General features: G+C 41.4%; 1 protein-coding gene across 2 annotated transcripts; it reads right to left on the bottom strand.

The window, feature by feature from the left end:
- Positions 1–384: 384 nt before the first annotated feature.
- On the bottom strand, positions 385–12933 carry uckl1a (uridine-cytidine kinase 1-like 1a; the record flags this gene model as incomplete). Of its 2 annotated transcripts, none has more annotated exons than XM_079360303.1 (15): positions 385–3036; positions 3671–3827; positions 4226–4333; positions 4562–4684; positions 4799–4861; positions 7276–7369; positions 7450–7548; positions 7713–7729; positions 8334–8395; positions 8516–8705; positions 8849–8920; positions 9158–9328; positions 10037–10143; positions 10365–10552; positions 11763–12933. In XM_079360303.1, the coding sequence occupies 15 exons, from the start codon at positions 11825–11827 to the stop codon at positions 2957–2959; spliced, it is 1596 nt and encodes a 531-aa protein (XP_079216429.1). In that variant the 3' UTR covers positions 385–2956. The 2 variants fall into 2 exon arrangements, with proteins under 2 accessions (XP_079216429.1, XP_079216428.1); XM_079360302.1 differs by having other exon boundaries at positions 12791–12933.
- Between the last annotated feature and the right edge of the window lie 63 nt (positions 12934–12996).

Raw genomic sequence — 12996 nt, 5'->3', positions numbered from 1 at the left:
GCTGTCTTGGAGGATACGGCGTGCATCGTGTGACATCCGTGATCACAGTGTCAGCCGCTCGGCGAGGAGAAAAACAAAACAAACGGGAGCGGGAGAAGCTGTAGGTGTGAAGATGATACAACGTTCACAGCTCATGTGATGTATTAATCTCGCTGAGAGGGGCATGAATGAGTGAATAAACACATGAATGAGAGTGCCAGATTCATTGAGTGTACGTGGCAGTGACGAGGAGACATAAATCAGGCACAGAGAGGAGATCAAATAAGCAGAAGGTCACAAACTGGCCGTGGGAATCGTGTCATTTCTACCATCTAGGAAGCAAGTGGGGATGCTGTGCTCGATTTTGGATGCAACACCGGGAACCCAACAGGGAGGGAAATCCAGGAGGCTTAAGGTTTTTTTTATTGCACATTTTGAAAACCTGGATTCACATAAAATATCACGATCTTACATATTTGTAGCTGAGCTTTAACACAAAACATTGTGCATCAGTAAAATCATGACACAAACCTGTTTTGTCTCACTGCCTTTCATGACTCAAAAAACAGTTTGTTTTAACTTAAAGGATGGGAATGATTCAGGCGAGTGTGTTTGCATTTTTCTGTTCTGTGGCGTCTCAGGGGGACACACACAATAAATCACACTGAAAGAGAAGCTAATTGTGAGCTATACTGACACCTTGAGGTGTTTGAGTGCCTCACAGGGGGGGTTAGACGGCCGGTATCTGAACCCTGAGAGTCACAGGAGCGTGAAAAAGAAGCTCTCAGAGGGGAGCCTGTGACCTGCCGTGACCTCACACTTACAGTCGGATCCACACCTGATCAGCACAGACTCATATCAAAAAATGACAGGGCGATATAGCAGAAGTAGGAAAGAGGCAGTGAGAAGTAGGAACAGAATCTGAATTCATTCTCAAAGATGTTTTCTTATACCCTGAATTGAAGATGTGTTGCACATTTAAAGACATTTTCAACCTATTTAGAGTGAGTTAACCTTTAGATGTTCAAAATAAACTTCTCTTCTGTAAGGCTGTTTTAAGGTGGGTTTTTGACAACGTATCATACAAAAATCTTAATGGAGCAGCTTAGAGAATGGGAAGTGAATGAACGGATAAACACCAGAGGATTTTCCTGCGTCCTGTTTCACCAGCTGTTCAGAAAGCTGTTCAAACTTTGCTATAATATGCAGCAGTTTTTGTGCCTCTCGTGTATTAACATTACCTCCCAGCCATGGAGCTGTGAGTCACATGTTCTTGTCTTCAAATCTTCAATAATTTTTTCTACAATGTGGATGAGACAACAAGCTTTTGTTAAAGAATCAAGATTTCTCTCAAGTTGCATCATGAAAGAAATAAAACCTTAAAAGATCAGTCTGTATAAAATCATGTACAATTAAATGTGTTTTTATCATTTCAGTTGGTAAAGATTTTACTTCACTGTATTTGTTTCTTTTAATATCATATTCTGATTGTGCAGAATATCAAGGCTTTCATCAACATCAACACAGTTACAACTTTCAAATCTTTTTTTATCCCGCAGCAGCAGAGTATAAAGGAGAGTCTAAAAATAACGTAAGAATATTCTCGACAGACAGTTTGTCAAAAACTTAAGATCATCGTTTCAATCGTCAGCGGCAAAGGCTTCACTTGGTCCGATGCAGAGGTCATGGGTCTGCTCAACATCTGGTCAGATGCAAATGTTCAGCGGTAGCTGGATAAAACCTGTGACTATCCAGCATTACAACATGACAAATGTGCACAAGAGGTAACGGTGCTCAGGCCTGGAGCCATGTGAATGCACGGGTCGGCTTCAGTACCGGACCAGTGTGAGAGCGCCCTTCCCTATTTTCTGGAACGCTAACACCATTCACAGCAGCCTCAGCCGTACTTTGTGTTTCCTTCTTATTCCAATGGTATTTAACATGCTTGACTTTAAGTGAACCTGACCTCAACATGAACCACTAACAGTGATAATTCTTATTCTTACCGATGTTGACTTGCATTTACTTTATGAAGATATCATAGACTTATAAACTGCAACCTTATACACGACTTGGTCAGTATTTATTCCAATAAGAACAGGAGTCAGGAACAGCTGGTGCAAACCTGAAAGAACTCCTTAAGTAGGCTATTTGATCATTTTCACTTTGTGATAATATACCCCTTAAAGGCAGAATGTGCAACGTTTGACACATAAATACAGCAGAAATCAAGTATATCCTCTGTAAATGTCTCTGAGTCATGACTACGATGCACAGTGCACGAGCTGTACAGTCGTCGGAGCCGTGTTTCCCTCATGTTCACATGGACGGGACTTGCGTATAAAGCTGTTTAAGTCGAGTACAAGGGAAAAGAAGAATGACATACTCAGCTTATTTGGAGGTCACTTACTTGTCTTTAGATCTCGGTTATTTCGTGCCAATTTATGTGAAGCTGTGAGTTCACCAAAGAGTGCTAACATTAGACTGCTAACAAAACAGGCCACAGGCAACTGCAGCTTAAGCAAAGGACAATGTTTTCTGTAGTTTGCACTTACTGGTGCTTAATTATGGTGAGTTCTAGCTGATAACTCCTTCGTGTGAACGCGGGTGCAGAGGGCTTTGAAGGTGTCCCACTGGAGGAGAGCGGAGGCTTCAGGACACAGGAAGTGTCGCCAAAAAGCAAAAAGTTGCACGTTCTTTCATTAAGTAATGGCACTGTAACCTCTGTGACCCTTCTGTTTGTAAGTAGAAATAAGGAACACTTCTCTGTAAATACAGCAAAATATCCCTCATGCATACAACGTGAGCGAGACTCATCTGTTGTATAAGAGTACAAAATGTCATGTCGAGTACAAAACAAAGGGATTATCACAGTTTGTTTTTTGCTGGTCTGTGCCTGAAGAGGAGGGAGATCATTAACACATATTTTTCAAGTAGCGTATGTTTCTTCTTTCACAGAGGCTCACAGGTTTGTGCGTCAGTACGATGGCTGCTCCTGGTCCTCGTCACTCCAGCTGTCAGACACGTCCGTCCCAAAGTATCGGTCCCCAAAATCCCCTAAAATCACAAAACAGTCGACTCAGAACGGATGTGTTAGACTCGGTCAGGCACTGAAGTTGATCATTAAAACTTAACATGAGCCTCATTCAACCAAACGCACATGGTGCATTTCTTAAAATGAAATCTTTATGTCGATTCGAGAAACCTAACAAGCACACTTTGCTTGTGGCTTTGGAAGCTATTTCGCTCATTCCAAACAATTCAGTCCTCTGTTTTTTTTTCTCACAATATCTTGAAAAATGATTTTTATCTGGACTTTAACAACAGACTGGTCCAGCTGAGTTTAGTTGCAGTGTCGATACAGAGGAGCTTTGATTTCAAATTAGAGTCTGCTGGGACATGAAATGAAACCTGTCAACCTGAGACAGAAATAGTTTCATCTTTTCATTTCCTGCAAAGGTGAAGACATTCTTTCATGCATAAGACTAAAAGAGTAAATCCTAAACCATCAATAGCTCAGTAGAGAGGCGGCATGTATGTAGAAAACGTGTTGTAATTTTAATACGTTAACACGTTTTTAATTTTAGTCATAGTTTTTTCAAGTTCTTCTTCGAGAGACATAACGGGGGACGACCAGTGCATTCTAGTTTTACAGTGTAGTTGGAGTAAGATTGTGCGTGTGGTAACTCACCGATTCCAGGAATGACATGTAAGAAATCGTCCAGACTCTTGTCCACAGCGGTGGTGATGATTTTGACCTTCGGGAAGGCGTAAGCCACAGAGTGAACGCCGAGCTCTGCCATCAACAGCGACACCAACACGATCTGGTCTTCCTGAACTTCATGATCCTGAACAGACAGACAGACAGACAGACAGACAGACAGACAGACAGACAGACAGACAGACAGACAGACAGACAGACAGACAGACAGACAGACAGACAGACAGACAGACAGACAGACAGACAGACAGACAGACAGACAGACAGACACACACACACTTATAGCTCTTTGTCTTTGGTGTCACTTTTCTCCCGCCAGGTTATCTCACCAATAAGGGAAAGAAAGACGGATCATCAGTAAGCCGAATGTTTGACATTTATCTTCGCAGTAATAAAAGCTAGTCTAACCTCACCCAGTGTAAAACATTTCCTCCTATAACCACAGAGATACACATGTGACTAAGAGCACAGGAGCGTCTTGTATTGTTGTGTAAGTGGGGAATAATGATGCTCATCTGCACCCACCAATAAGACTCGTACGGCCATCATGGCCGCAGCTCCGGTAGAGACCGTGCTGTCCATTAGGATGACATGATCTTCACTGATGTCTTTGGGCAGACGCAGGTAATGCAGCTGGCGAGGCCGGAGAGTAGGAGACAGGTTACCATGGTTACAAATGCAGGAAGGGTAGTTACCACGGAGACACACATCATGTGGAAGAAAGAAGAAGAAAAAAAAAAAAGAGTCAATATATTTTTACTATTTGATGTGACTTTTAGTCTTTAAAAAAGTAACGTACACACAAAATCTCAAAGGATTTATTTTCTACTAAATGTTCTTTTTTTTTTTTTTTTAATGAACCTCTGGTTCGCCCGAATCGAGGTTGGTTTGGATCAGGATCTTCCCAATGCGGACATCTTTGCACACGGCCCTCAGTGCTGGCTCCATGGTTTCTCCTGCCCGTAGCACGGACACACCAGTGATCTGTGGAGAGACGATGAAGAACAGGAGAGGAGTGGGATTTAAAAAAAAGAAATCCCAATCATTTACATGCATCCATTTAAAGTTAACAAGGGGTCATAAAACAGCATCACTGACCCCTTTTCCATTGTAACTGCGGCCCTCGTACTCTTGGCCCTGTGGCGTCTGAACCACACATGACTGAAACGAGATACAGGAGAAATGTGTTTCAAAAATATACAATTTTACAAGACAACGAAAAAATAATTCCTCGCACTCCATCAGGCTGCTGTTGGGCTCCTCCTCGCTCCGAGGTCGGTGCTCATACACAACAAGAAATCACTGTCTGTTCATGTATGCATCTCTTCATTCTGTTTCTTTATTGGTGCATGTTAAAGACAGCTGCACAGGAGTTTAGATTCACATAGTTGCTGCGAAGAAGATGATGAGTTATGACTAAAACACAATGGTTTTGTTTGATGTTTGTTTGATGTCAGTGTGGTTTGAAAATCAACTTGCAGAGACTTTGCTGAAGGCACCACAGTTATGATGAAGACACTTTTACATTTTTAAGAGCCGTTGCTCTGAACATGAAAACGTTGTTCTTGTTGTGAACATCAAAATAATAACAACCGACATTTGAGAGTCGTCTGCTCTTAAAGATTGGCAGTAAAACAAAAGTGAGAGAAGCAACAAGCACACAATGGTGTGAAGGGACAAAGACAAATGAAGGTTTGTCACTTGAATACAAAGAATGACATTTTCAAAATAGTCATGTTTTCATCCTTGTTACCATGCAGCAGTAACTGTAATAACACCATAATTGTGACACAAGGGATTATTGTGATTATGTCTAACGTTTGTTTTCTCTTCTTGATGGTTTTAAAACTATTGATGAAGAAAGTGGAGCTGTCAGCTGTCTGAAGAATGGTCCATAGTAGGGTTGTTACGAGACATGTTGTTCTATCAGAGATCAAACAATATTGATAGCATGTTTCGATGCCAGCGCAATAACAATAGAAGTCAGATATTGTATTGTCCCCCAAAAATGACATTTGCTGTGTTTAGAAACTGTTTTCAGCACATTTGTGCTTTGTCTAAAAACGTATGGGATGCTTGTGTGTGAGATAATGTAACGGTCAAGTATACATTGTAAGTATGTATTTAGCCTTTAACATGCAGCACTGCTGTTTTTTGGGGCAGTTGTGGCCTCAGTGGAAAAGTGGGTCATCTCTCAATCAAATGATTGGCTGTGCGCTCCCAAGCTCCTGGTCCACATGTCAAAATGTGCTTAGGCAAGACGCTCCCACATTGCTCCCTTGAGTGTGATTGCTTATGAGTGGTATCAGTTAATAGTGATGGGCACTTTAGATGGCGTCCTCTGCAATAAGTGTGTGAATGTGGTGTGAATGGTTGAATGGGACACGTAATGAAAAATGCTTTGAGTGTTCAGAAGAATTTAAAGGTAATGTTGGTCACAACTCCTCAAACGCCGGTCACAAACTGTCCAAATTCCTCGCCTCCAGTAGACGTCACAGATCACTGTGCGTCCAAACAACCCGACCTAAGAACGCTTTCATCACCCATGCTGTCACTACGCTGTATGCTGACAGAGTGCAAGAACTGTCGCTGGGAAATAACAGGAACCTTGAAAGCAAACACCCACTGTGAATGTAAATATACGATTCTTTAAACTCATTTTAGGATTAAAAATGTATTACACTAATCTGATGTCTGTGCACGGAGTACCGCAAAAACTCTCTCGCTCATGTATATTAACCATCTGTTATATTATTACATATTTTATTATCATGCTTAGATCATCTTTTTTTTATAGTCTGCAGAGACTTATGTTGGGAACCGGAGGAGTCACAGGTTTCAGTCCCAGTATGGACCGAAAAAAAAAATTGGTCTGGTAGCTGGAGAGGTCAATCAATCAATCAATCAATCTTTATTTATATAGCGTCAATTCATAACAGGCGTTATCTCAAGACACTTTACAAAAGCAGGTAAAGGACCTTACTGTTTGTCTGTTAACATTAACAAAAGGGCAGGTAACAAGACCATGCTCATTGTTATGTTTACAAAAAGCAGGTAGAGGACCTTACTTATGGCTATGTTACAAGAGCCCAGCTTAATCCGTCATGGCGTGGCAAGAAAAAACTTCCTTTTAACAGGCAGTAATCTTCAGCAGACCCGGGCCCATGACGGAACAGCCATCTGCTAAACTGCCAGGTGCCAGTTCATTTCCTGCGCATGGCTGAGGTACCGCTGAGCAAGGCACTGACACCTGGCCAAAAAAGCTGATTCTGGTTTGATACGTTCATTAGCGAGTTGCTCATGTGTATGTCTGCTGAGCACACAGTATACGGTCATTACTGGAGAATTTTCGTAGAAAACAGCTGACTGTTGTGTTGAAGAGGTTACAGCAGTGAGAGGGAACCGCACAGACAAAGCACAGTGAGCTGTAAAAGAAAAGATGCTAAATTCATAATCCTTTCAGTGGGATTATGTTACTTTTCTCTGGGTTTTGGTAGTATGAGGAGCAACCTCCTTGAACATAAAAGTGATCCATTGATCCATGAATATTCACTACATAGTTAAAGTCCACCCACCTGAGATGGCAGGAATGTTAGTGCATGTTCGATGAGAAGCCGCATTAATCTCTTGGAGTAGAAGATAAATTCGTCTCGACTGGTTTCTTTATTCCTGCATTACAGAAACAGAAAACGTTTCACATCTAATATGTTTTATTTTATAGGATTTCTACTCCAGATTAGTTTAGGTACCTGATGATGGTGTGCAGGCCTCTGACCTGCGGCGTGCTCTCTAACACATTGAGCGTCTGCGGCAGCGGCTGATTCTGCTGAGCCGAGGCCAGGAGCGCCCTGAGACCATGGAGAGGTTCAGTTTAACAGTTTGAATGTTTTTGCTCCGCTACACAGAGGAGACGTGAAGCAGTCAGGCTTTACAGTGGAAGTGTTTTAACATCACATAACACAAACGATTAAAGACGACACAGCCAGAGAGGGTAAAGTACATATCAGCATACCTGACACTGAGCTCACGCTGCACAAAAAGAAGGGTCAGAGACAGACAATGTAAAGGAGATGAAAAGTGTTCTTAGTTTTTAAAAGAGACCAAATGATTTCCAAAAAGAGCAGAGTGTTCTATGGTTTCACAAATATGTACACTGTGAGTTTCATTTTATATTCATAATCACTTGTATATAGTCTGCCTCTTTCTGACTAAACGACTTCTGCAACACCTAGAAAACTGTTGAGGTAAATAAATATGTGCTAACTCAGCTGCACATGTTGCAGTGAGAAGCAAACCTTTAAAAAGACACCAACGATACTGATGAATAAGACATCTTTGTTCTCCATCATACAGACAACCTAAAAAGAGTTTAAGATTGAGCTTTGGACAACAAAGGAGACGTGGACGGAGAAATAATTACGTAGTATTTGCTGAAGACGTGAAGAAAACCGAAGAACTCGACAGTGTTCTTTATTTTTAGTTCGCCAAAAGAGGTAAGAGACTTAAGAGTTTCCAAATGGGGATATCTGATGAAGCTTACAGTCTAAACATTTCAAGGCTTTAGTTTCCGTCTGTGTGCTACTGCTTTCAACCACATGATGGCGCCACCCTCCTTTGTACAATCAGTGTTTACCTCCTCAAGCTGGCTGTGAACATGTTGAACTATCAGATCAATGGCCACCATATTCCCACCACCTTGGATGAAAAACAAAACAAGAAAAGGCATATGAAAGTAATGACTGCCGAGTTGGTTAAAAAATGCATACATGTTCTTGTTTGGTTTGTTCAAATGTCCAAGAAGTCAGCCTGTCTCACCTCTAGGCACCACGATATCTGCCAGCCTCATGGTGGGCTCGATGTACTGCTCAAAAGCCGGCTTCACATACTTGTTGTACTGCTTGATGACACCTTCAATGTCCCGTCCGCGCTCTGTGATGTCCCTGCGGAGTCGGCGCACGAGCCGAATGTCTGAATCTGTGTCCACAAAGATTTTCATATCGAGGAGCTGCAGGTAGAAAGAGCAAACACCCGCCAATGATTCACTTAAGCTGAGCAGCTGCTCAAACAACCACTCGACGAGATGATTGCTTTTTCTTTACACAGGAATTATTCTAAAAGAAAGAAGTGAAAGAAAACATATTGCCTCACCTGCAGAAGCTCTTTGTCTGCAAAAGACATAATTCCTTCAAATATGATCACGCTGGCACCGTACACATTTTTCTGCATGAAAGAAAGAAAGATGACTCAGGAGTTTTTCATGGATACTTCAGCTTCTCTACAATTACAGCTGCACACCGAGAACATTTTATTGATGAATATATTTACAGTACAGAAGAACTGAAAGCATCATAACTGAGTTCTCCTTTTCAAAATTATAGGATGCATATTAAGTCTTTAAACAGTTCAGGTCTTTGTGAAAACAAGAACACAGGCCTGCAAAGAAAGTCACCAACTCACCCAGTCTTTCTGTCGCCTGTGTGTGGTGAAATCATACACGGGGATCTTCACACTCTTGCCCTGCTTCAGTTTTCTCAGAGTGGCCACCAGCAGCTCAAAGTCGAAAGCCCCCGGATGATCAAAGTTGTAGTCGTTATTTGCCGCCATCGCCTGCTCCTCAGAAGATAAATCCTGTAAAACAGAACGAATGTTCAGATGTTCAGAGGACGTCGCTGATGTGCATATTTGAAGACTGAAAAATAACTTAAATCAGAGGGTTCTGTTCTCATATCTATATGAAAAGATAATCATGGGATGAGTAAAGCCTGAAGACTGGAGACAAGGGAAAACTGTAGTCTGGATAAGCCAAAAGGTTAAAAGAAACATACTGCCTTCAGTGCCTTTAGTTACTAACCACACATTTTCCTGATCCTAATGTCTTGACTACTGCTATGATGAACTCACTGGGCAGAAAAATAGCTTCTTGTAAGGTTTATTTTGGGGATTTTTAGACTTGTTTTATAAGAGACATCTGGTGGAACAGTGGTTAGTGGGCACGTCCCATGTACAGAGTCCCAATTTTGTCTCACCAGAGAAAAATGCCAAATAAAGTTTATTGAAGAAAAATGTCATTTGAAGTTGCAGCGGTGTAATTAATTTCTCCTAAAACTAATGAGTTCGCCCTTACACACGTTTGCTTCTTCAATCGAAACCTTTTATGTTCAAAACATCTGAACTGTACTTTGTAGGCTGTTCTAACAGTATAACAACTGTGACAGCAGCTTAGTGATTGTTGTGAGGTTTTTTTTTAAGGTGTGAGTACGACAAAAAAAAGACGATCACTTCTCCTCACGTTAACGAATCATCATAAAATGGATCAAATCAACACCGCTCTCTCACCTTGTAGAAAGAATCCATCGACAGCAACACCACCCATGGCACATCCAGAGCCTCGATGATCTTATTGGCCACTGTGGTCTTCCCTGAGGCGCTGCCCCCACACAACCCTGCAGATCCATACAGCAGTTGAAAGACTCCATTATGCGTTTTAGAGTGTGTCTAATGTTCTCTGGCGGTATATGCATGTGCAATTGCATTAAAGTGTTTATGGGTAAAATAAGACAGAGGAGAATAAAAGGACATGTTGTGCAGCTCAAAGCTACAATTTGACATGAAGGAGGTGAAAACAAAAACAGTCATGAGGAGAAAAAAACATCAAGTGTCATACCGATGGCGAAGGCCTCCTTGGACTGAGCTCCATGCTCATCATACCACGGAGGTCGACCTGCGGTGTAGATGGTGCGCGTGCTCGTGCGTAGCAGGGGAGGCTCGGTTGTACTCAGTGAGGTAGTGCTCTTTCTGCGAGGGGCCCCGGGGGGGGGCAGGAGCCGGTCCAACGAGTCCTCCCCACTCCCACTGCAACGAGAGCACACAGCAGCAGGGCATGTCACAGCATGAACACACAGACAGACACACAATCAGGTGTGATGCGTCTTCTCTCCACAGGAGAGCGTTAAAGACGCACCCTACTTCCACTTCAGAAACATATTCTTGAGATGCAAGATACAGATCTAAATTATGATTATAGCTCATATTATTATATCTCAGTGTTGTATATGAAATCCAGATGAAGTATTAAATATAAAGTGTAGGATATGTATGATGAATGATGTTGAATGCCATAAATGTTTTTTTATGGCTACAGCAAGACAAATAAAGTTCATCTTGATAGTTTGAAAAAGTGCACAAGAAGAAGTCATCTTCTTTGTTTTATTTACCGGTCAAACAGCTTAACAAGCTTTGGGATACACTTTCAAATATTCCAAAAACTTGATGAACAAGAAGAAAATATTTGGTGCAGTTTCACAAACACAAATTTGAGTGTGTTGTTAAGTGTATTGTTGTGTAAGATGTCAAACGCACACCGCACATACTGAAGTATAGGTTTGAAAGTACTACTTACAACTGCAGTCAGTGTAGTTAAAGATCATTAGACGCACACTTCACCCACAGGAGATTATTCCCTCTTCAGTAAGGGCTCTTTTTATTTTTACATTTAAGAATCTGTACTTTTACTAAATAAAGATTCTTTATTCTTTTCTTCAACCCTTCATGTCTTGTCTTTGAGCTATTCTTTGCTATAAGGGCTTACATCACATTAATTAAGATGTGGCCATTGAACTACTGTTTACAACAGACCAAATAAAAGTCAGATTAGCCTTTGACGTCACAGCTTCTGAAGCTACTTTGAGAGACTCCTGTATTCCCACTGGCAGTAATTAAAAATCTGCTGGTTTCTTACATAATGCACAACTTCTTCGATGCGCACAAACTCTAATTCAAAGAGAGGGCTCATGAATGCTTTGCATATTCAAGCACTGATGCACTTTCAAATGCTCATTCAGTGTTGACACACTCCAGACAACCCGCTGTGACTGAGCACAGATAAGACTCAACAAAACCCAAACTAACCTACATCTTGTACTTCCTCTGACCTCTACAAACCCTGTTTAGAAACTAATTATAGCTAACACATTCATAGGGTTGTTTGAGGGCTTTCTAAGAGATGGAAAAACCAGCATCCTTGTTGCATAGATAGAAAACAAAACCAACATTGAGATCTTACCTGCGGTCAGACCTCAGGGACCAGCAGCCTGAGATTCTGGCTCCTGCACAGTCAAGCAGAGTCATGTCTGCTTCAGACAACCTGCTACCCTCCAGCCTCCCTGTCTTCGTGGAAACCTCCACAAAATAACAGTAACACTGACCAAAGTCTTACCTAAAACTCAACTTTGTTTCTTTTACTTAATTAACAAAGAGAATCTGACTACTGTCTGTGTGCTCCTTCTCTCTGTCCACCTCCCCCCTCTGTGTTTGTGTGTGTGTGCTAGACACTAAGAAGATCATTGCCACACAGTCAGCAGTGAGCTTCTTGGTAGGTATTAATAGAGGCTCCTGCATGCAAAAGCAGGAAAGGACGGATGTCTTCTGCTGATCCTTCCTCTCAGTTTAGTGATCTGATCCACACAGATCCTTATGACACAAACTATACTGAAATCAACAACACACTGAAACATAACGAGGGGGTAAACATGTCTTTCAAAGCTTCCCAGAGCCTTCAAAAGTTCTATTTAGTCCAACTATGAGTCCAAATGTATTTAGTTAACAATGACACAAATAAAATCTTCCAATCCCAGCAACTTTTAAAAAAGAAACTTTTTCATCATGCACATGGTATATAATTTCAAAATGTGTATCATTAAATATTAAAGGAATATTTAATTTATATATAGATGTATATAAAGAGAGATAGATTCTGTAATTTTGTGTCGTTACGTAGCCTGTGACGCACAACTGTGTCAATATGCAGCTCACCTAGTTCTGACCAGCTGAGTGTTTCTGACGCTGTTTACGGACCTAAAGACACTTAACTGAACACTTCTAAGAAACCTACTCACATAGAGGGTTTTTATTTAAAAAATATATTCAATATTAGAAAGGGAATAATGTCAGAGCGCCTATTGTTAATGTGTAGGGGAGGATGAGCAAGGAAGTGGTTGTGGTTAGCGCTACATTACGGAGCAGAATAAATGAAAAATAAATAACATAAACGAATAAAACACAGGTGAGGAAACGACTCATAACATCATGTACCTGTCCGAGCGGGACGACATTGTTTTTCCGCACTCCGTTTCCATGGGAATCCTGCGACCTCGAAGCCGGCATCGGCTGGTCAGAGCCATGGATAGATTCCGTCTTAAATGTGCTGTGGGATTATGGGTAATGGTGTTTTTCATCACGTGCTTCCTCGCTGCTGCTCTTACAAAAATAATGAACGCCAAATTGACCCTAAAAGTACT

The sequence above is a fragment of the Symphodus melops genome, assembly GCF_947650265.1.
Source record: "Symphodus melops genome assembly, chromosome: 13".
NCBI lineage: Eukaryota > Metazoa > Chordata > Actinopteri > Labriformes > Labridae > Symphodus > Symphodus melops.
Note: the sequence above shows the minus strand (reverse complement) of the source record. Positions and strands in the feature narration are given on the sequence as shown.